The sequence below is a fragment of the Trachurus trachurus genome (genome assembly GCF_905171665.1).
Source record: "Trachurus trachurus genome assembly, chromosome: 6".
NCBI lineage: Eukaryota > Metazoa > Chordata > Actinopteri > Carangiformes > Carangidae > Trachurus > Trachurus trachurus.
In genome coordinates, this window is record NC_139897.1 from 34,934,350 (window position 1) to 34,959,349 (window position 25,000).

General features: G+C 41.1%; 1 protein-coding gene across 1 annotated transcript in view; it reads right to left on the reverse strand.

Moving 5' to 3' along the window:
• Positions 1 to 9,953: 9,953 nt before the first annotated feature.
• Positions 9,954 to 25,000, reverse strand: part of glsl (glutaminase like) — a gene marked incomplete at both ends in the record, with an annotated part of 15,317 nt that continues 270 nt past the window's right edge. The window contains 20 exons of the mRNA XM_083974437.1: positions 9,954 to 10,035; positions 10,987 to 11,127; positions 11,304 to 11,365; positions 11,454 to 11,546; positions 12,195 to 12,326; positions 13,144 to 13,320; positions 15,864 to 15,914; positions 16,000 to 16,066; positions 17,296 to 17,354; positions 17,447 to 17,491; positions 17,728 to 17,786; positions 18,302 to 18,465; positions 19,720 to 19,787; positions 19,902 to 20,031; positions 20,567 to 20,679; positions 20,797 to 20,863; positions 21,549 to 21,690; positions 22,344 to 22,548; positions 22,669 to 22,718; positions 23,499 to 23,599. Of these exons, the coding sequence (XP_083830563.1) occupies positions 9,954 to 10,035; positions 10,987 to 11,127; positions 11,304 to 11,365; positions 11,454 to 11,546; positions 12,195 to 12,326; positions 13,144 to 13,320; positions 15,864 to 15,914; positions 16,000 to 16,066; positions 17,296 to 17,354; positions 17,447 to 17,491; positions 17,728 to 17,786; positions 18,302 to 18,465; positions 19,720 to 19,787; positions 19,902 to 20,031; positions 20,567 to 20,679; positions 20,797 to 20,863; positions 21,549 to 21,690; positions 22,344 to 22,548; positions 22,669 to 22,718; positions 23,499 to 23,599 (2,008 nt within the window). The remainder of the gene's footprint in view (positions 10,036 to 10,986; positions 11,128 to 11,303; positions 11,366 to 11,453; positions 11,547 to 12,194; positions 12,327 to 13,143; positions 13,321 to 15,863; positions 15,915 to 15,999; positions 16,067 to 17,295; positions 17,355 to 17,446; positions 17,492 to 17,727; positions 17,787 to 18,301; positions 18,466 to 19,719; positions 19,788 to 19,901; positions 20,032 to 20,566; positions 20,680 to 20,796; positions 20,864 to 21,548; positions 21,691 to 22,343; positions 22,549 to 22,668; positions 22,719 to 23,498; positions 23,600 to 25,000) is intronic.

The window sequence follows — 25,000 nt, forward strand, 5'->3', positions numbered from 1 at the left end:
GTGTGTGTGTGTGTGTGTGTGTGTGTGTGTGTGGGAATGAGACCGTGTGTTGCACAGTCGAGTCGACCACATGTTGTGATCACAGGACACTCTCTGATCTGATAGAAGTGGGCGTTAGGCGTCGTCACCGTGCCTGTCAGCGTCACCGTGGCAACCCATCTGGTAAACACCACCACAACCAGAACAGCCAGTCACCACAAAAAAGGTCACACACACCCCCCCATTACCCCCCCCCCCTTCCTCACCTTCCTCCTCCTCCTCCTCCTCACTTTTACACTTTTACATGATGTCCTCAAACGTCTCGTTCACACACTGCAAAAACTCAAAATCTTTCCAAGAATATTTGTCTTATTTCTTGTCAAAATGTTTCATTTCTAGTCAAAACTAATCTCTTTTCACTTTAAATAACAATCATCACCTAAAAATTAACTTGTTTTTAGATCATTTTCACTTGTTTCAAACTAATTTTCACTTGAAATAAGTAGAAAAATCTGCCAGTCAAAGTAAGTTTTTTGTGTTTGTAATAAGAAAGAAAAACTTGATCCACTATCAGATTTTTCTACTTATTTCAAGTGAAAATCTGCTTGAAAGAAGTAAAAAGTGTCTAAAAACAAGCTGCTTTTAATGTGATGAGTCTTATTTTTAGTATAATGAGATTTGTTTTGACTAGAAATAAGACAAATATTCTTGGTAAGATTTTGAGTTTTTGCAGTGCACCGACCTCATGAATGCAGATCAAACAGATCAAACAGCACCGACCCAACTAAATTTACTCTGTTACAAGTAAAAGTAGCTCAGTCGACATGTTACTCCAGTAAGAGTAAAAAAGTACTTGCTTTTAAAGGTACTTAAGTATCCAAAAGTACATGCTTTTACATTTACTTTAAAGGGATAGTAGCATTTTTTTTAAAGTGGGGTTGTATGATCTCCAAATAGCCCCTTAAGTACTTTAATTGCAGTAGAAGACTCTCTGCACTCCTCCCGTTAGCAACGCCAGCCCATAATAGCCCTGCCCAGAGATTTACAACATACAGTGTTGTGAACAGACCCAAAGAAACGGCCTATTTTCACGGCCTAAAAGAGGTTTTACCAGCAGTTGGTTAGGTCCAAATAAAAACACAGTTTTTATTTGGACCTAACCAACTGCTGATCGGTGGGCGCCAACCCTGGGCGGAGGGATACGTGAGTTGGTTAGGTCCAAATAAAAACTGTGTTTTTCCTGCACTTTAAAGGGCTGGAAAAAATTATATTATAGCGAAAAATGGAACTGTGTATTTTTTTTCAGGTAAAACCTCTTTTAGGCCGTGAAAATAGGCCGTTTCTTTGGGTCTGTTCACAACACTGTATGTTGTAAATCTCTGGGCAGGGCTATTATGGGCTGGCGTTGCTAACGGGAGGAGTGCAGAGAGTCTTCTACTGCAATTAAAGTACTTAGGGGCTATTTGTAGATCATACAACCACACTTTAAAAAAAATGCTACTATCCCTTTAAGTAGAAGTAAGAGTCAGAGTAAATGTCTTATTCTCCACATCAATGAATGACTCTAATTGTTTGTAAATGAATGTAAGGAGCTTTTAACTCTTGTTAGTGAGAATGAACTCTTTGAAAGCAGCTGCACTGATGTGCTGCTTTTAGGGGTTAGGGTTTCCTTCTCTGACAAACACAGCTTGTGTCCAATAGGAGTTTAGAAAAAGACCTGAAAGTAACCAGTACTTTTCAGCCTTCCTACTAATTAACTCCAGTAAAAGTACTAATATTTGTCTTGGAAATGTATTCAAGTAAGAGTAATAAGTAGTAGGGTTAGTACTAACAGTACTCAAGTATCTCAGTGGGACTGAACCTCAAGCAGCAACATGAGCAACAGAATCAATCCTGGTCCGCTGCAGCTGCTGCTGCTGCTTTCCTCTCCTCTCCTGTGATTAGCTGTGAGCGTTAGCATGTGGCTAATCCGCCGTCATGAGAAACTACTCAGAGAGACTAATGCAATTACAGACACAGGAGGCCTGAGCTGCACCGACCACAGAGTCTGAGCCAGTGCTGTAGTCTATGTCATACTCAGGTGAAAATGCATAAATACTTAAGTATACCCAGTACAACAAAACTATGTTTTTCAGAAATGTTATCACTTTTTAAATTATTGTTTGACTTTTTATCAGTTTCTTCTCCATTTTTTCCCCCCTACTTTTTACTTTTTTTTTTTTAAAGAAATGTCACCCCTTTTTGTATTATTCTTTGCCCCCCTTTTTCAGGAACATCGTCCTCCACAGAGAGAGCAGGTCTAGTGTTATTATAGTAAAGGACAGAGTCGGTGCAGACACTAGGACCATGCAGACACCATTCTGCCCCTGGCTCCGCCCCCCTGGCCACGCCCCCTCGCACTGACTCAAACAGCAGAGTTTGCAACGTCAACACCTCAAAACTATGAATGAATGAGGATATTAAAGGTCCAGTGTGTAAAATGTTGGTAATACCATGACATCAGCGTTCAGATTCTAGTTTGCAGCGTCACTTAAAGCGATTATACACTTAGCCTATACAAATATATTCATGGGTAGTAGATTCAGATTTTAAATACAGAGACTGTTGATGAAAAACTGTCCCTGAAGGCAACGTGCATCAGAGGTTTTACATGAATTTCCCTCTAAAACAACTCTGTGTGGTAACGTTGTGTTATTATCTCATAGCGTGGTGAATGTGCAGCTCACAACTTGTCCACCAGAGCGTTGTGGAGTTGTTGGATTGTGTATTTGGGAAACCAAGAAATCCCCTAATGAGCCTCCGTAGCGTAGCTCTGAGCAGCTCACGGCTCTGCTCCGCGGTTCTAAAAACAGCTTGCACCGACAATTAAAGGTAATGAACCTACTGCTATGACTATAGGGATTATGGCAATGGGCCAATTCGACAAAATGTTGAACTATCCCTTTAACAATAAACCTTGTTAATTATTACACACTGGACCTTTAACGGTAGCCTACTTTCTTCAAAACGAGAGTTTAACTTAGCTTAACGCTGCGCAACTTTTGAGTTAGCTAGTTATGGAGGATGACATCACTGAACCGTTGTCATAGGCTAATTATCAGAACTTTACAATTAAAGAAAAAACATCCAAAAAGTGTGAAATTGTGAAAAATGTAAAAGATTTAGGCTATAAACATGGCCACTCTGCATTTTAAAACGAGCTTTTTCATTCAAACTGATGCTATCTGAGTCACCTGACCACATGTTGCTGCTGAGCGTGTGCGAGCGGCTGTAAACAGGAAGTAGTTGGTGAGTTACAGTAAAAAGCAAAGTGATAAAATGGATAAGACGGAGGCTGCCTGACGAGCCAATGGGGAGCCGGCGTGGGGGCGTAGAGTCGACTTCTGATCTGAGTCATTCGCTGTGTTGTGTGACGGTCGGTCGGCCGGTCGAGGCGTCTGAGGTGATGGTGCGTTTACAGACGTGGGTTTTTTTAACTGCTGCTGCTGCTGCTGTGGAAACTGTGAGGAGCGGTTGGTTTCTCTCTCTGTGGTTTCACTGCTGCTGTTTGTTTCTGCTATTATTTTTAGCTCAGACAGTAAACGCATCAGCTCTTCCTGTTGTATTTTAGTTTCACTGTAACAAACTGAATCAGACTCTGAGAGGGTGCGTTTAAAGGGATAGTAGCATTTTTTTTTAAAGTGTGGTTGTATGATCTACAAATAGCCCCTAAGTACTTTAATTGCAGTAAAAGACTCTCTGCACTCCTCCCGTTAGCAACGCCAGCCCATAATAGCCCTGCCCAGAGATTTACAACATACAGTGTTGTGAACGGACCCAAAGAAACGGCCTATTTTCACGGCCTAAAAGAGGTTTTACCTGAAAAAAATCAGGGGCTATTTGTAGATCATACAACCCCACTTTTTAAAAAAAATGATACTATCCCTTTAATGTCATCTGGTAAACAGCATTAACCATTAACCAGCTGCTTGTTGAGTAAAACCAGAGATTAAAACTGTTTTTGAACAGAAAGCTGCTGCCGCGTTCACTGAGCCTGCTTTAAAGGAATAGTTCACCAAAAAAAAGAAAGAAATTCAGTTGTTATTGACTCACCACCTCATGCTGATGATGAATACTCTGGAGTAGTTTTTTATTCCTCAAAGTGCATCTGGAGACCCGGGAGGCCGGTTCCTAGTCCAACCAAAACTTTATATGATATGAGAGTAATAGGGCCCGACACAAAAACGTCCATAAAACTACACAACAACCATGTAATATCCCTCCACACTGCTCGTCCACTGCAATCCAAGTGTCCTGAAGGGAGATAGTCCAGAGTTTACTGGAAACTACCTCATTTAGGACATTTTTACAGCCTCAACAGTCCTGTATCACACAAGGAAAATTCAATACAGGACTGGTTAGGCTGTAAAAATGTCCTAAATGACGTTGTTTCAAGTAAACTCTGGACTACTCGATGCAAAAGGAAAGGAAGCTTTCAATAAAAGTGCAATAAAACATTTGGAGCATTCTCCTTTCAACATTAAAAGACAGGTTTTATCTTCAAAGATGATGTGTCCAAGTGTCCCGAAGAGAGATAGTCCAGAGTTTACTTGAAACAACATCATTTAGGACATTTTTACAGCCTAACCAGTCCTGTATTGACTTTTCCTTGTGCGATACAGGACTGTTGAGGCTGTAAAAATGTCCTAAATGAGGTAGTTTCCAGTAAACTCTGGACTATCACCCTTCAGGACACTTGGATTGCAGTGGACGAGCAGTGTGGAGGAATATTAAATGGTTGTTGTGTAGTTTTATTGATGTTTTTGTGTCGGTCCCTATTATTAATCTCATATAATGTTTTGGTTGGACTACAAACCCGGCCTTCCGGGTCTCCAGATGCACTTTGAGGAATAAAAAACTACTCTTGAGTATTCATCAGCATGAGGGGGGGTCAATAATGACTGAATCTCTTTTTTTGGTGAACTATTCCTTTAATGAACCTGGTTTACTGAGCCGGGCTCCCTCCTCCTCCTCCTCCTCCTCCTCCTCCTCCTGTTGGGAGTATTTACCTTCTACACCTGAGTCAGTGATAATTAAATATGTGAATAATAAAGATAAGAAATGATGACCGTGGTAACGCAGTGAGGAGGAACGGAGCGTTACACTGATGCTGCATTCACCTGCAGTCAGGCAGACGGCCGTCGCTAACAAACCAGATGTCATTTTAGTCACAGAAGTCCAGAGAAAGACGGTAAAAAACAATACCACATCGCCATGACAACATATTGTTTATGCCGTTACGTGCAGCGGCTGTCGTCCGTCTGCCGTCTGCCCAATTTCACGTGAATGCAGCATGAAAAATACGATTGAGTTGCTTGTGATATACAACCACAACGCTAGATGGGAGGAATTCCTACACAATGCACCTTTAAAGGGGACATATTCTGCTCATTTCTGCTTCTTGACATGGTACCTTGATGTCTAAAAGTAATGTTAGTAACATGCTTTGGTCAGAAAAACCAAAAGATTGAAATTAAAATCAAAACGGCTAGTTAAGAGACACATTTTCTGACTATGGCAGTTTACAAAATGTTGACGTAGTTGTCTAAACTTACATTTAAGGGGTGAGGAGGCACTCTGGATACGCAAATACACATAGGCCTACTAAAGCTATGAAAAAGTGAGTTTTGCATAATATGTCCCCTTTAAGAGCTTTTTAAAATTTTAATTTATGCCGTTACGTGCAGCGGCTGTCATCCGTCTGCTGTCTGCCCAATTTCACGTGAATGCAGCATGAAAAATACGATTGAGTTGCTTGAGATATACAACCACAACGCTAGATGGGGGGGAATTCCTACACAATGAACCTTTAAGAGCTTTTAAAAATTTTGTGACTTTAACTAACCTCATCAGACTTTTATTTTGTAATTTATCATTTAAGCCCCGCCCCCTCATTTGCATATATCAAGTTGAGTAAAAAAAAAAAAGAGCTGGAACTGAAATGAAATGAGTGTAATTATAAAATAAAAGTCTCATGATACAAATGAAAATGTCATGTGTCATTTCAAGTGTGTGTGTGTGTGTGTGTGTGTGTGTGTGTGTGTGTGTGTGTGTGTGTGTGTGTGTGTGTGTGTGTGTGTGTGTGTGTGTGTGTGTGTGTGTGTGTGTGTGGAGGCTCGTGGCGGGAGAACTCACCTGTATCCTGTCTCGCGGTCAGTGAACGGCTCCTTCAGCAGCAGCAGCTCCTCCTCCTCCTCCTCTTCACCTCCTCCTCCTCCTCCAGCGGCAGCGGCTCTCGGAGCTCCCTGTGGCCGGACATGAGGAGCCTCAGGGCGGCTACACGGAGAGACAGAGGCCGGTGTCAGATCAGAGCTTCTCTTCTCTTCACTTCACTTCCTCCAGTCACAGAGTCGCAGCCGAGCGGAGAAACTGAACTGAACTGAAGTGAAGTGAAGTGAAGCAGCGCCGCTTCACTTCATCCAACAGGTCCGAGCTCCGACAAGCTGCAGAGATCACCACACACACTTCCTGTTAGGGCCTTCAGAGTAAAAGTCCTCAACAGCCTACTGAAGAGAACTTGTCTGTTATGAAGGAGGAGAATGCCAGGCACAGAATATGTCAGTGAATACATTTCATTTCATTTCATTTCATTTTGATTTATTGCATTCATGGTTTAGGCTACATTCTTCACATGGTTGCACATATTTACATGATGTGTCACCATGAATGAAAAGGAGCAGGATGAAGAAAAACTTATAGTACCTGCCCCTCTCTGTAGTTATAATTGCATTGGCTCAACACCAATATTATACTCTATTTCAAAAAATTAAAGATGATGAAACATATAATTATAACAAGAAAACAACAAGCAAAATAGCAGTGGACACCACTCGTCTATCTATCTTTTCTTTTTCCCCTTCTTTTTCTCTTTCTCCTTTTTATATCTTTTCTTTTTAAAACATTTTCTTTAACTTGTACAACTTTTCAGTTCCTTGCTTTGTGAATGCCATAGTTTTACACCTGCAACAGAAATACACATTTGTTTTAGGCTTAACCTTGCAGATGTAGCCTATGTTTAAAATCCAGCTTCAGTCTGTTGTTCTCTTCCTCCAGCTTGAACAAGTTCTGTAAATGTTCTGGTGATGATCTGTTCTTTGCTTTATAAATTATTTTGAAGGTCTAAAGATCTATTAGATTGGACATTTTCAATAAACCTGCAGAAATAAAAAACATCTATTTGAGGGTTCTCTGTTGCCTGCCTTGTGAATAACTCTTACTGCTACATTACTATAAATCAATTATAAATAAATGAAGGTAAAGAAACATCATGCATTTGTTTTCAGGCTTTCATCCAACTGATTTTAGTTTTATAGCCTACAGATGTTCAGACACCTGTCCAATCAGCAAACACACACAGAAGTAGCCTACGTGACTGTGAATAAATAAAAGCAGAAATCTGAAAACATGAAACATGAAAACAGAAGTAAAACATTTCACCAGAAAATGACCTTATTTTGCATTTTAGTTTTTATTTCTTTATTTATACTAACGTAATTTTGTCCTTCATAGTGTGTGTCTGTTATTGTGGGTGAGGAGTGTGTTCACAGTGTTAACAGCAAAACAGCAAAACCCCACACTTCCTTTCTTTTCTTTTCTATGTGCAGTGATTAATACACAACTGTGCAACATCGCAATAACACTTATGTCTACACTTTTAACACTATAGTGAAATATTTTCCTTGTATATTTTTCATGTTTCCACTCATTTTAATATCATTGCCACTGATTTTTGTCTGTTTCTGTTTTACAACTGTGAGACAAACACACTTTTGTTTCATTAATTCAGAAGTTTATTGATTAATACAACTGTACTTATAATTGCAGGTTCCTCAGGTGGTGAATATGAACTGAATGTAGAGACTTCACTCATGTTGATTTCCTCTTCTTGAATCATTGTGATGAAAAAAACCCTCTGAAATAAGGAAATATTTCACTGACGACCCTTTTACTTTTATTGTGAAGGAGACCTGGTGACTTCCGGTGCGGCTGTGGTCTCAGCTTGACGCAGCACGCGGTCTCCCATTGGTCCAGAGAAGTTCATCTCATGAATATTCACGAGTAGATGATGAACATGAAAGAGAAGTTTCAGAGGAACCGTTAAACTTTATTTTGGAGATGGAAAACTGATTGTTACCGAGCAGCATCATGGGGTTTTAGTTACTTTTCAGAATAAGAGTTTGAAAACAAAACAAGGACTCAGTGTGTAGTTGTAGTTGTGTCTTCTTGTTTTCAGTTTCACAACACACACACGTTTCTTTTTTCCCTTTTTTTTAACCCTTTCATTGTCAATAACTGTTCAAATGATCAATATTTTACTTGATTACTTTTTCAAAGGTTACAGAAAAGACCAGAAACTGAATCCAGAGCTTAATAATTTTGTCTTTCTCTGACTGCTTACTGTACATTTACCTGAAAGGGCTTACTATGAGTTCTTACAGGACAAATAAATCTATCTATCTATCTATCTATCTATCTATCTATCTATCTATCTATCTATCTATCTATCTATCTATCTATCTATCGTTTTGATACTTTTATTGTGAAAGGTTCTGTCTCGGAGTTGTGTGGAAAAGATCTGAACTCTGACTTTGAATCAGTTTCCTCTTTATGAAACCTATAAAACATTTGTTTTCGTGGTTTTTATATATTTTTATGAAACTCATGGTTCAGTTTTCTTCTTCCCGGCTGTTTGTCGCCGCTCTGCTGCTTCACTTCCTGTAAAACTGTTGATTGTTTCATGTTTCATGTTTTTTAAATGACAGGAGGAAGTTAAAGTTTCTTGTGAGGATGACGGTGAGTTCAAGGACCCACAGCCACAGTCTGTTCACTGGAAACTGCAGCCACAGTTTGTTTTCTCTCATCAATAGAAAAGAACATGAGCAGAATATTAATCAATCACTCAATGGATCAACAAGAGTTCCTATTGGAGGAGGGGGGGGGCTGCTCTCACACCAGTTAGACTAGTTAACCAGTTAGAGACCAGTTAACCAGTTAGAGACCATACCAGTTATAGTAATCCCTATAGTCATAGTAGTAGGTTCGTTACCTTTAATTGTCGATGCGGTAAAAGAGGTAAATTCATGCAAAACCTCTGATGCATGTTGCCTTCAGGGACAGTTTTTCATCAACAGTCTCTGAATTTCCCTCTAAAACAACTCTGTGTGGTAACGTTGTGTTATTATCTCATAGCGTGGTGAATGTGCAGCTCACAACTTGTCCACCAGAGCGTTGTGGAGTTGTTGGATTGTGTATTTGATGAGTTTGATGAGGGAAACCAAGATGTTATCAACATCCGGGGTCTGTAGGTTGACCTACTGACCTCTGACCTGGATGATGTCATCTCACTAAAGCTCCGGCTAGTTGAGATAAAAATGGACCCGAATGCCGAAGCAGAATGATTATTATCAGAATGAGCCGCGCGGCGCTCAGAGATGACATCATCCAGGTCAGAGGTCAGTAGGTCAACCTACAGACCCCGGATGTTGATAACAGCTAACCCCGGACTCAGAGGGGAATAGCACTAGCCTATCAGAACTAAATATTGGTGAAATGAAGGAGTTTCTCTGCAGATAATGTGTTATTTAGAGGCTGCATTCTGCTGCCCTGTAGACTCCATTATACGGATATACGCGCCTCTCAGCTGGAGCTCATTTCATCACAACCACTTGTAATGACACCAAAGTTATCTGGGGGAGGAAATGATCGGATTTTATGATAGAAATAAGGTCCAGGTTGTAAAAAATGGCAATTATCCTTTAACCAGTGGAGTTTACAGGGCTGATTCACAGAAGAAGCTCGTTGTAAAAGTTTTACAAATTTATTTATGTGAAAACAACTCATGATTATTTTACCATCAGATCAATGGATTACAGTAAACATATCATCAACCCCCCCCCCCCCCCTCCTCCTCCTGAGTCCAGTGATCTGATCCCAGGTCAGACGGTCGCTCCCTGCAGCAGCTGCACCACCGTCGGTCTGTTGTGTCTTCGGGCCTCCTGCAGGGCGGAGCTCCCCCACCTGGTGACACACACAACTACATCAGACCCTGAGCCGTTACTATGGAGACTGGAGGTCACATTCCTTTTTTTTATTTCTTTTTTTCAATAAATCTTTTAATTGGATTTTTCAGTCACATACAACAATATTTCACACATTCAATGTATACAACAAAAGACACATTTTGTAGAAGGTTAGCAATTAGTTGCACCACACAGTGTATGTTGAAAGCAGCAAAGATTTAAACTGAGCCAGAACAGCTTCTATACAAATGATCCGTAGTTAAAGGGATAGTTCACCCAAAATTGAAATTTCACTCATTATCTCGTCCCCCTCATGTGGACTAAGGGCTGGGAGAAGTTTCAGAGTCCTCCGTGGCTTCTCTGAGTTACAGGGGGTCTCGGCGTAGCAGTGCATGTCCATATAACGGTTGCAAATGGATACCAACTGTCTTTGTAACAAAAAGACACACCAAAAAACATCCAAATACCTCCATGCTGCTCGTATGTAATGTCCCTCTTGTATTGAAGGCCCGAAATGCGAAATTGTTCCGAAAAAAATTAAATAAGTCTATGTTTCAAGCTTGTTTGTAGCGGAAGCTCCTCCTCCGAAATATAGACTTATTTAATTTTTTTCGGAACAATTTCGCAAAATTAAATTCAATACAAGAGGGACATTACATACGAGCAGCATGGAGGTATTTGGATGTTTTTTGGTGTGTCTTTTTGTTACGAAGAGAGTTGGTATCCATTTGCAACCGTTATATGGACATGCACTGCTACGCCGAGACCCCCTGTAACTCAGAGAAGCCACGGAGGACTCTGAAACTTCTCCCAGTCCTTAGTCCACATGAGGGGGAGGAGATAATGAGTGAAATTTCAATTTTGGGTGAACTATCCCTTTAACCCTTCTGGATCTAGTCTAAGCGGTGGCGGAAGGAATTCGACCCGTGGACCAATCAGAGAGCCTCACCGGTCCTTGAGGGCGGGGTTTGCTGCGGCGTTCTCCAGCAGGAAGCGGACGACCTCGGCGTGACCCTCGGCAGCCGCCACGTGCAGCGCCGAGCGGCCGTCGTAGTCCACGCCGTTCACGTCCACACCGGACAGGAAGTACCTGCAGAACACCACAGAAGAAGAAAGAAAACCACCGGATCGCTTACTTCTGCTTTAATGCTCTGAGGGAGAGAGTTGCCCGTCCCAAGATGGCCGCCGTGTGGCTACGCCGTGTCATTGGGCAGCAGCGGCGGGTGAGTCATCTAGTCTTCTTACATACTGTATATCTATGGTTACCTCCTCAGGGACTGGACGTCTCCTTTGAAAGCGGCCAGCAGGACGTTCATGATCTGGTATCCCTGCAGAGGAGAGGAGAGGAGCTAGTTTAGAAACAGTCACATGACCCAGCAGACAGGAAGTGACATCATCAGCAGCAGCTCAGATGACCTCAGACTCGGCCTTCCACTGCCGGTAGGCCAGGACCTGTCGGAACGGCGTCCGGATGTCGAAGCTGTGCAGCTGGAACGTCGAGATCAGCTCCTGCACACACAAGAGACCGGATGTTAAACTCTGTTATTGTTCTGTCACCACGCCAACCAAACCACCATCCAAACCACCAACCAGACCACCAACCAAACCTTCAACCAAACCTTCAAACAAACCTTCAACCAAACCACCAACCAAACCTTCAGCCAGACCTCCAACTAGAGCTCCAAGCAGAACAAACATTTACCTTATAGTGTATGGGACTTTAAAATGAACATCTACACTCACTTAAAGGGACAACGAGGAGTTTCTATTTGGTTATAAAAAAGTCTGATATTAATGTGGATGAATCTCCGTTACCACTTGTTAATGGTCCATTTTAGATAAATCTATGGTTTTGTCTCTATGGTTATTTTGTTATTATTAGTGGTGGTGGAAATGCTGGGCGAGCCGACCAGCGTTTCTTTACTTTCGGTTTCGTGGCGAGTCATGAGAATAACGCCGCCGAATCTCCGTTTATGGTGGGAACTACGACGGTATGTGATCGTCTTCCAACCTCTGACAAAACTCCTCGTTGTCCCTTTAAGGTTATAAACCCGAAGAAACCTAAATTTGTCAATTAAATAAAACCCACTCAGATTAAAGATGGAATCACTTCCTGCTTCATCACATCTACTTCCTGTTTGAGGTGCGTGTCGTTACCTGGCAGAAGTGCACGGCCCTCCAGGGGTTTCCACTGGCGTCCAGCTCAGGAGAAAACGCCATCAGACCCAGAACACCAGGAACCACAGCCAGCAGAGAGCCCAGGCTGCTGGAGACCGCCGGGACAGAAGTCTACAACACACACACACACACACACACACACACACACACACACACACACACACACACACATACACAAACACAGATATATACACAGTCACAGATACCAGCGTGTCACCACCAGAGGGAGCTGTCTGCTAAAGAACAGCCGCAAACTGCAGAGCTCTGCTCACAGAGGAGAGATTAAAGGGATAGTTCACCCAAAATTGAAATTTCACTCATTATCTCCTCCCTCTCATGTGGACTAAGGGCTGGGAGAAGTTTCAGAGTCCTCCGTGGCTTTTCTGAGTTACAGGGGGTCTCGGCGTAGCAGTGCACGTCAATATGACGGTTGCAAATGGATACCAACTGTCTTCATAACAAAAAGACACACCAAAAAACATCCAAATACCTCCATGCTGCTAGTATGTAATGTCCCTCTTGTATTGAAGCCCCGACATGAGAAATTGTCCCGAAAAAAATTAAATAAGTCTATATTTCAAGCTTGTTTTGTAGCGGAAGCTTCTCGAAGCTCCTCTTCCCGGTTTGTCAAATTTGGTCGAACCGGTATTTGGATGTTTTTTGGTGTGTCTTTTTGTTACGAAGACAGTTGGTATCCATTTGCAACCGTTATATGGACATGCACTGCTACGCCGAGACCCCCTGTAACTCAGAGAAGCCACGGAGGACTCTGAAACTTCTCCCAGCCCTTAGTCCACATGAGGGGGAGGAGATAATGAGTGAAATTTCAATTTTGGGTGAACTATCCCTTTAAATGAACCCTGCAGTGATGATGTAACAAATCAAATAAACACATTTACAATACAATATAATATAACAGTGTCTGGACCTTGTAGTGAAAGGTTGTGGAGTAATCCTTCATCCCTGCAACCTGCATCATGGACAGCATGCTCCGCGTGGTCGCCGGGGACAACACCTGGTCACCTGACAGCGGACAGAGCCCCCCATTGGCCAGGGAGGCGGCCATGACGGCTCCAGATTCACAGGTGACCTCTGTGGAGGAGCACTGTGGAGACACGAGTCGTTATGACGTCAAACATCTATAGAAACGTCTTCTTAAGATCAAGTGAAAACAGAACTGAGTTTAATTAATGAGCAACATGAGACTGAGACAGAAAGTCCACAGTGGTTTAGTCTCTGCTGCAAAGACGTCAACATGTCTCTCATCATCCAGTAAAGACAGAATATTAGAGAAGACTCAAAGAAATCCCCAGGAAGTCAGAGTCTCAGAGTTTGTTCATCTATTAATAGTCTACTGTACTTGCCAGCCCATAGAGCCCCATTGTGAACCCGGAAATGTTGAGTACCCCAAAGTTTTATGTTAGAAATAGATAGTATGGGTCCCCAGTATTCGGAAACTGCCGGATGCTAACTTGGGCAATTAGCATAATTGACACAATTAGCACAAATTAGCATAATCGCCAATATGGGCAAAATATCAACAACTGCTTGGCTGATCTGGGCAATATTAGTGTGGTTGTAGGGGTTATTGATGATGCCTAATCCATTTCTGACATTTAAAAAAAAATTCAAAATGGCTGCCAGATTTTAACCACCAGTGGGCCGATTTTGATGGATCAAGCCAAAGTTTTAGAGGATGCTGGTTGGACATTAACTAAATTAAATCTGGTCACTTCCGGTTTAGACAGCCATTTTGAATTTTGAAAATGTCAGAAATGGATTCAGCATCATCAATAACCCCTAAAACCACACTAATATTGCCCAGATCAGCCAAGCAGTTGTTGAAATATTGCCCATATAGGCGATTATGCTAATTTATGCTAATTATGTATAAGTTAGCATCCGGCAGTTTACTATATACTATATATATTTCTAACATAAAACTTTGGGGTACTCAACATTTCCGGGTAGGCTACTCATTGTTGGCAAGTAGACTATAAAGCTCCATACAGTATAAAGGTAGATGTTTGTGTTAAAGCTCCATACAGTATAAAGGTAGATGTTTGTATTAAAGCTCCATACAGTATAAAGGTAGATGTTTGTGTTAAAGCTCCATACAGTATAAAGGTAGATGTTTGTATTAAAGCTCCATACAGTATAAAGGTAGATGTTTGTGTTAAAGCTCCATACAGTATAAAGGTAGATGTTTGTGTTAAAGCTCCATACAGTATAAAGGTAGATGTTTGTATTAAAGCTCCATACAGTATAAAGGTAGATGTTTGTGTTAAAGCTCCATACAGTATAAAGGTAGATGTTTGTATTAAAGCTCCATACAGTATAAAGGTAGATGTTTGTGTTAAAGCTCCATACGGTATAAAGGTAGATGTTTGTATTAAAGCTCCATACAGTATAAAGGTAGATGTTTGTATTAAAGCTCCATACAGTATAAAGGTAGATGTTTGTGTTAAAGCTCCATACAGTATAAAGGTAGATGTTTGTATTAAAGCTCCATACAGTATAAAGGTAGATGTTTGTGTTAAAGCTCCATACAGTATAAAGGTAGATGTTTGTGTTAAAGCTCCATACGGTATAAAGGTAGATGTTTGTATTAAAGCTCCATACGGTATAAAGGTAGATGTTTGTATTAAAGCTCCATACAGTATAAAGGTAGATGTTTGTGTTAAAGCTCCATACAGTATAAAGGTAGATGTTTGTGTTAAAGCTCCATACGGTATAAAGGTAGATGTTTGTGTTAAAGCTCCATACGGTATAAAGGTAGATGTTTGTGTTAAAGCTCCATACAGTATAAAGGTAGATGTTTGTATTAAAGCTCCATACAGTATAAAGGTAGATGTTTGTGTTAAAGCTCCATACGGTATAAAGGTAGATGTTTGTGTTAAAGCTCCATACGGTATAAAGGTAGATGTTTGTGTTAAAGCTCCATACGGTATAAAGGTAGATGTTTGTGTTAAAGCTCCATACAGTATAAAGGTAGATGTTTGTATTAAAGCTCCATACAGTATAAAGGTAGATGTTTGTGTTAAAGCTCCATACAGTATAAAGGTAGATGTTTGTGTTAAAGCTCCATACAGTATAAAGGTAGATGTTTGTATTAAAGCTCCATACAGTATAAAGGTAGATGTTTGTGTTAAAGCTCCATACAGTATAAAGGTAGATGTTTGTATTAAAGCTCCATACAGTATAAAGGTAGATGTTTGTGTTAAAGCTCCATACAGTATAAAGGTAGATGTTTGTGTTAAAGCTCCATACAGTATAAAGGTAGATGTTTGTGTTAAAGCTCCATACAGTATAAAGGTAGATGTTTGTGTTAAAGCTCCATACAGTATAAAGGTAGATGTTTGTGTTAAAGCTCCATACAGTATAAAGGTAGATGTTTGTATTAAAGCTCCATACAGTATAAAGGTAGATGTCCATGTGTAGTGTGATTATAAAGCAGCTCTAGGTTCTATATTAATACTGTGAAAGTATCAAAGCCTCAGTCCACAGAGAAATGCACACAGCCTGTATTCAGAAACTGAGCCTTAAAACCAGCCGTCAGGACTTCCTGTCACTTTGTGATGTCACAACAAGTCTCATACAGGTGAAGTCGGTGCCACGGCAACAGATCTCCACGGTGATGATTCGTACCTGCAGCATCAGGTCCAGAGCGGCGTTGATGTCCGTCTTCTCTGGGAAACACTGAAACACAGGAACCTGGTCAGAGACTCTGGTGACATCACCGGTGACTTGCTGTTGCCATGACAACATCACCATCTCACTTCACCTTCTTCTCCTGCAGGTAGAAGGACAGAGCGTGGAGCCGGACGCTGGACGACCTGCTGCCATGGTAACTGGAGGTCACACACACACACAGAGAGAGGACGATCAACTGTGTGTGTATGACAAGTGGATTTAACATTTAAAAGCTAAGTTTGACTATCCGGAATTAACATTGTAGATATCAACAACGTCTTTCTGACTAGTCGTAATTTTACATTTTAAATAGTTGGATTTTTCATTCAAGATATCTGTAATTCAGTTTTGCCTCTTGTCAAAAAGAACATTTCAGATATCTGCAACTACATTCTTCCTATCCATAATTGTGATTTCAGATCCACAACTATGTTCTTCCTAGGACAGATGACGTCACTTTCACCATTCATGTGTATGGGGTTTGTCATTACAGATATCTACAATTCAGTTGCAGATATCCACTATGTGAATTACAGATATCTGTAACTGAATTACCACTAGTACTAATTCCAGTTTGAGATATCTACAACTTCATTTCGCCTAGTCAAAACTTAATTACAGATATCTGAAAAGGGACATGTAGATATCTTTAATTAGAGATATGAGCTAAGAGGGAAACTTAACTTAAAACAACCAAGAATAAATAAATACTACATTAAAAAGCATGTGTATTTCTGTGGCGGGAGTAAAACTGTGGAATATATTGGCAGAGGATCTCAAACAAAGCAAAAAGATAACACAATTTAAAAATAGATTAAAACATAGTATGATAGAAAGCTATAAACAGGATTGATTAATTGGGTGTTGATTGCAACTGTAATGCTGTTAAATCATTTATTTTTTTTATATTTTTTGGCTACACTTGTTAATTATTGGATAATTACTTCTTTCTATGACTGATTGCAACTGTAATACTGTTTAATTATCTTTTTTTGTTGGCTACACTTGTTAATTATTGGACAATTATTTCTTTCTATGACTCTGATTGCAACTGTAATACTGTTTAATTATCTATTTATTTTATTTTTGGCTACATTTGTTAATTATTGGATACTTGTTTCTTTCTATGACTCTGAAACCATGAAGAGCTCTAATGGATTTAATGGAATATTGAATTAAAGGGTAGTAGGCATTTATAAGCTAGATAGCTTCAGCCTGCACCTTCTCGATCTATTTATGAACTAGTTACTAGTTGAACAAATGATGGTTTTATGGAAGGTTGACTGACTGTGATTGATGCTCAATTGTAAATCATTTTGTGTTAAAGATCGAATAAACTACTGCTACTACTACTACTACATCATCGTGTGTGTGTGTGTGTGGTTACCTGCTGCAGTTCAGCGTGGCGTGCTCTTTGTTGCAGAGTCTCCTGACGACGTTCAGCACCTGCAACACACACACACACACACACACACACAGAGGCTCAGGTTGTGTGTGTGGACGATGTTTAGTTTCCACCTGTGGTCTTCATCACTTACTGAGTCGTACTTCTCCTCTTCCTCTGCACACAGCCGACCGCCCAGCTGGAGATACAGACGGTCAGTTATTGATTATTGGTTATTTCATATTCACTGATCATATACAAATACTGTTTATATGATGATGGATGGACGAATGGTTGGATGGATGGATGGATGGATGGATGGATGGATGGATGGATGGATGGATGGATGGATGGATGGATGGATGGATGGATGGATGGATGGATGGATGGATGGATGGATGGATGGATGGATAATGGATGGATGGATGAACTTACCTGCAGTAGAGCTGTAGTAACAATGGCCCCGGTCTCAGTCAGTGGACTGTGAGGGATTCCTGTGAACACAAACATCAAACTGTTGCTACCTACACTGCAAAATCTCAAAACCTTACCAAGAATATTTGTCTCATTTCTTGTCAAAATGTCTCATTTCTAGTCAAAACTAAACTCTTTCCACTCAAAATAAGACTCATCACCTGAAAATGAACTTGTTTTTAGATCATTTTCATTTGTTTCAAACTAATTTTCAATTGAAATAAGTAGAAAAATCTGCCAGGGAAACAAGTTTTTTGTGTTTGTAATAAGAAAGAAAAACTTGCTCCACTATCAGATTTTTCTACTTATTTCAAGTGAAAATCTGCTTGAAAGAAGTAAAAAGTGTCTAAAAACAAGCTACTTTTAATGTGATGAGTCTTATTTTAAGTAGAATGAGATTTGTTTTGACTAGAAATAACATTTAAGACAAATATTCTTGGTAAGATTTTGAGTTTTTGCAGTGTACTGCTCTACAAGTTCTAAATGAATATTGATTATTGATTATTGATCAGATGAAGCTGATGGTGGACCTTACCTGTCTTAGAGAGCGTGAACACTGAGTCGTGTCTGGAGAACTCCTCCACCCCCACGTATCGGTGCACCAGCTCTGATCCCAGCAGCTCCACCACCACGCCGTAGACCAGAGGCCACGACACCTCCCCCAGGACCAGAGGCCCGAACCAGTCCCCTAGAGACAACCTGGTGGACAGAGAGACAGGGGGACAGACGGAGAGAGAGAGGAGAGTAAAAGTCACAATAATACAACAATAATGACACTGAAATAAACACAGACACTTCAATTCTACATGCACAGTAACTATAGTTTGTTCCTGTCCACACATGAGACACATGACCAGTGTTGGACACTTTTAGAAAGTAATCAGTCTGGGGCAGCATTTAGCTCACTTGGTAGAGCTGCTGCCCCATGTTGAGGCTACAGTCCTGCAGTCCCACTGCAAGCGGCCCCGGTTCGAATCCCGCATCAGACAGCCCTTTAATGCATGTCATTCCCCCTCTCTGCCTCCCCATTTCCTGTCTCACTCTCCACTGTACTGTTGATTAAAGGCAATAAAAAGCCCCAAAAATATACTTAAAGTCCCCCTCCCGCGACCCTTTTTGGTTATTTTAAAACATTCTCTGTGGTCTTTAAATTGTGATTATGAAGTTTTTAGCCAAAAACACAAAACCTGTGCCATTTCCCAGGGCTCTCCTTCTGCACAGCACCAGCAGCTCATTAGCAATGCACCTCTGGTGGGGGGGCGGAGCCTGCGCTGCTCTGGGGGGGAGGCCGGCAAAAAATACCGTGGACGGCAACGGCAAACGGCAATGCTGTCCCGAGTTCAAATATTTTAACTTTTGCCGTCTGCCGCGACGGTAAACTCAACCGAATGCGACGTGTGAGTATGAGTGTGTTGACGTTGCCATAGCAACATGGTGACGCGTCTTGCCGTCGTGCCGTGCCGTCCAACAGTTTGTTTGTTTTTACCGTTCCGTCCAGTGGCATTTGCCGTTTACCGTCTGCCGTTTACCGGACCCCATGTGAACGCAGCATTACTAGTTATTTGCCCCAAAAAGTAATTGAGTTACCAGGAAAAGTAACAAATGCGTTACTTTTTTATAAAAATGTTCAAATATGTCAAATTACTTGGACTCGCCCCCTAACCGCCGTTTATCTGGAACTAACCAACTCACTCAGTTGGTTAGTTCCAGATAAACGGCTTTTTCTGACCAGTTGATGGACTGAAACTAATGTGTTTATAACGTACTACACTTCAACAGGTGTAGTGTTATTTAGTGACGGGACTTCTTGAGTAAGTATAAAGGGGGAAACAGTAACTTTTTGGATTACTGTTACTGAAAAAGGTAGCTCTGTTAGTAACGCTGTTATTTTATTACGCTGTTATTCCCGTCACTGAGACACCTGAGACACCTGAGACACCTGAGACAACGAACCTCTGTCCGTCCACGGTGCAGATGGAGACGGCCCACTTGCTGCTGTCCAGACACTCCTTCTCTTTGTCCTGCAGCAGAAGAAAGAGTTTGACGTCTGTTTGTCTTCTTCTTCATGTCCCTTCTTCATGGACCCAGAGTGTGAGACTGACCTGAGACCAGCAGGGGGCAGCAGAACAACTCACCTGGACGGACGACAGCTGCCGACACCTGGAGAACAACTTCTGCGTCTCCTCGGTGAAGGTGGAGAAGTCCGGGATGACGAAGCGTCCCTGAAGAGCTTTGAGGACCAGGGACACGAAGCCCGTCACACACCTGCAGCAACACAACACAATAACAACACCACAACACAACAACAACTACAACATGACAACAACCAAAACACAGTCAATCAATCAATATCAATATCAATCAATATCCGGTAACACTTTACTTGAATAGATGTTCATCAGATTGACATAACAGCTGTCATAACCATCAATGAATACTTCTGACAGCTGTGGTTAAGTGTCATTCAGTAAGTTATGTCACTTTTGATGCAAAGTTGACATTGTTTGAGATGTTTTTGTTCTGACAACTTGACATAAAGACAATTTAAACTGTCATAGCAGACCTAATGGCCAAACTTTTAAAATGATGTCAAGTTCTACGTCACACTTAATTTGCATACAGCTGTTTCCATCCCATTCGAATCAACCAAAACTCGGCCATAGCGAGTGTATTTCAGTTTGTGTGAATCAGGGGATTTTAAAATCGAATTATGGCGTTTCCATCATGATTTTACGATGCGATACATCTCGATGCATCTAAACAGCTGATGGAAACACAACTAGTGTGAGGATGAACCGACCTGTGGAAGGTGTTTCTGTCCACCGCTCCCTCAGCGTCCTGCAGCTTCCTCAGGTGGAAGAAACACTCTCTGAGCCGCGGGTCGGAGCGGTGCAGCCCCGAGCTCCAGATCGCCTGACGGAGGAAACAAACGCACCCTGGTGAAGAAACGCTGAGCAGCAGAAACACTGAGAGGTGATGTGACTGTGAGGTGGAGAACTGTTCAGTCTGTTTACATGTTGATGATAATACCTCAAAGAAGTGAGTGACGGAGAGTTTCCCCTCGGAGGAGAAGCTGTCGAACAGGACGTCAGCAGCTCTGGAACAACATAGAGACTGGATTAGAAACTACATACTACAGTGGTTCTCCACTAGTGTCACTCTGGGCTCCACATCTCCCCATGGTCATTAAGTCGTGACCCACTTTTATAGAATTCAAACCAAGATTATTTTTTTTAAGCCTTTAAAAACTCATTTTTCTCTTTATTGAGTAAAGTGCATTTCAGAGCACATGAATGAAACTGAGGAGTTACCATGACAACTGCATGTACGGAAGTGAATAAAAAAATATCAAACTGCACAAAATGGAGACCAACAAAACGATATATTTGACTTCTAATGCATCTCTGCATTCAGAGCATGTTCACTAAAGTGAATAAATATCAAATTGCACAAAATAAAGACCCACAAAACAAAACAAGATTCACTGCATCAGGCCACATTAATAAGAAAGTGAGGAGGAGCATTACAACTGCATGTGTTCACGTGTCTCGTGTCTTTCAAAATAAGTTATTTTTCAAAATAAAAGACATGTCCAACATCAGATGTGCATTAAATATTCTTTACTTTTTTGACCAGCTGTCCGCGACCCATCCAGAACGGGTCTAGACCCACTTTTGGGTCCCGACCCACCAGTTGAGAACCACTGTTATATACTACATATTATATACTACATACTACATTGAGGCCAGATCAGTGTGAACCAGCAGCAGCAGGAGACTCACGCTCTGCGTTTGGACGGACTCTGACTCTGTTGGGAGGAGAACCAGGGCTGAGAGGAGGAGACTCCTCCTCCTCCTCCTCGGTCCTCAGGCTGCACCACGGCCTGGGGGAGGGGGGGCTTCAGACCACCGTTACTGACCGACACTGCACACACACACACACACACACACACACACACACACACACACACACACACACACACACACACACACACACACACACACACACACGTTTCAATACTTTATTACCATGTCAACAACATTGTTGATTGGGATTTGTTTCAGGGGGCTTCACACACTGACATAAAAACACAACATACACCCAGCACAGTACATGATAAAAACAGAGTAAAGTGCACAAAGTAATAAATAATCAGTAAATCAATAGATAAATATGGCACATTAAAACAATACCCTGTCCCTCTAAATGGACTATGGTATTTAAAATAATATTGAGGTGATTAATCTGAGGTGTTGAGGAGTCTGACAGTTTGTGGGTAGCCTATGTGCTGTTCTGGAGTCGGGTTGTTCTGGATTTTATGCCCCTCAGTCTTTTTTGTGAGGGCAGGAAGTTAAAAAGGCAGTTAGCTGGGTGGGAGGGGTCTTTCTTTTGCAGTCTGGCCTCATAGATCACAGATGATCTCAGACACACACACACACACACACACACACACACACACACACACACACACACACACACACACACACACACACACACACACACACACACACACACACTTTACCATGGTCTTATTACATGTATGTAAATGCAGCAAGTGGACAGATCATAAACTCCACCTGCAGACCCAGGACTGACGAGGCTGATCGGCCTCTGGACCGGATTCTGGACTGGACTCTGAACTGGACTTTGGACCTGGTTCTGGACCTGGTTCTGGACCTGGTTCTGGACTTGGTTCTGGACCTGGTTCTGGACCTGGTTCTGGACTTGGTTCTGGACCTGGTTTTGGATCAGGGTCCTGGGTGCTGGTCGTGGAGCTGCAGCCTTGGAAACATCAACAGAGACAGAAAACTAAGATACAGATGGAGCTGATCACCTACTGTACTGCTGTTCTTCTATTGATCGATTGGTTGATTGAGTTTGTGTGAGTTTAGAAAAGTTCACCTGAGACTCTTCTTGAGTCGGCTGGAGGTTTCCTGTCATCCCTCCATCATCTGACAGAGGAGAGGAGAGGAGAGGAGAGGAGAGGAGAGGAGAGGAGGGGAGGAGAGAGGAGAGGAGAGGAGAGGAGAGGAGAGGAGAGGAGAGGAGAGGAGAGGAGAGGAGAGGAGAGGAGAGGAGAGGAGAGGAGAGGAGAGGAGAGGAGAGGAGAGGAGGATTTAATCATATTCCATTATTCAAGTCACTCATTGTAACTTTATTTATGGTCCTTTTTCTTTCTGCTTATTGTTTATTGTTTGTGATCTGGAATAAACACAAACATCCGCTGTTTCTTTATGCTTCAAATAAACTAGGAAGAAGTTTCAGCTTCCTGAGAAACAGAACTTTCAAAATAAAAGTCCTAACCTTTTTTTCTAATCTACATGTTTGTGTTGCACTGAAAAACAAGTGAGTGTATTTTTACATCAACTTATTTTAAACCTCTGACTCTGTAATTACAGACCAGTGTGTCTGCAGCTTTATATAGAAACATAAAAACCTAATGTCTGTGTTTTCCTGATGTATAACTACTTTAATGTATTTTTACATAGTGAGATATTTTCTAGTGCTGATTGATGATTGGTTATTGATTATCAATGTGTTGTGGCCTCAAACTGAAAGTTGTTCTGTTAACAGCTCTATTTAGCCTCCAGCTGACTCCGCCCACTGCAGGAACCATCACACACCACTAATCACAGGGTGTCTCTCTCTCTCTCTCTCTCACACACACACACACACACACACACACACACACACACACACACACACACACACACACACACACACACACACACCTCTGCTGTCTGGCTCTCTGTTGGGCTCCAACAGTTTGTTTCCGTCCAAACCTCCGTAACGTTTCCTCCATTTACGCCGGAGAGACGGAGTTCTCTGGAAACTGAAGATACAATCAATCAATTAATCAATTAATCAATCTAATTACCAATCATTCACTGTGACAAATAAACCACAGCAGAAGTTATTCAACATTTTCAACACCGACTGTTATTAAATATCAGTCTTTAAAGGGCGTTTCCTCAGAAAGAGTTCTTCAGACTCAGACTCCTCTCTAGAAATCTCCACTTCAGCAGCACTTCCAGACACCAAACCTTCCACTTTGATCCCTTTCTATATTCTGAAGGTTTTTACAGAGGGGATTGTTGATATATCATTCACAGCCTCATTTATACAACATTTTATTACTAAAAACATGGAGACATTTGATGTTTTAAAGGGCTGGTGACAGTATTTTCTCATTTACAGAGTGATAAAAAGAGATATCCACAATCCTCCTGTGGAAAAACTAAAGACTCTAATATGTCAACAAGATAAAACAAGAATTTTGAAAGTGGCTTTATCCATTTTTCAAATTTCAGTTCTGGAAATATATGCAAATTAGCGCATATTTAATTAGATATTGGCTCATTTACATATTTAAACATAACATTTGACAAAACTTGTAATACAAAAAATATTTGTCTTAATGTGAGTGATAAACTTGGGAAGTTTCATGGTGAAATCTGTTAGTTAAAATTTTTTACCCTATTCACCTGTAGTGTCTCCCCTTAAATCTGATCAGCTCTGTCTCTGATTGGTCGGTGTCAGTGAGTCGACTGATGAATGAACTTCCTGTCTGATCACATGATCGATCACTCGTCCAATCACAACAATCAACAAACACGTAGCGTTAAAGTTGTGTAACTGCAGGTTAGTGATCAATAAGCTTCTAGAAACAAACTCATCAATAACACACTGCAAAAACTCAAACTCTCTCCAAGAATAGGCTATTTGTCTTATTTCTTGTCAAAATGTCTCATTTCTAGTCAAAACTAATCTCTTTCCACTTAAAATAAGACTCATCACCTAAAAATGAACTTGTTTTTAGATCATTTTCACTTGTTTCAAACTCATTTTCACTTGAAATAAGTAGAAAAATCTGCCAGTGAAAGCAAGTTTTTTGTGTTTGTAATAAGAAAGAAAAACTTGCTCCACTGTCAGATTATTTCAAGTTAAAATATCAATTCAATTCAATTCAAAAAACTTTATTTATCCCCAGGGGGCAATTTAAGAGCAAGCTGAGCAGTTCAATCAGCTTGAAAGAAGTAAAAAGTGTCTAAAAACAAGCTACTTTTTAGGTGATGAGTCTTATTTTAAGTAGAATGAGATTGGTTTTGACTAGAAATAAGACAAACATTCTTGGTAAGATTTTGAGTTTTGCAGTGCAGCAGACTGACAGATGTTCATTCTGTTGTTCAACTGATTCATGAATGAAAAAACTATTATTGTCTCTCTCTTTCTC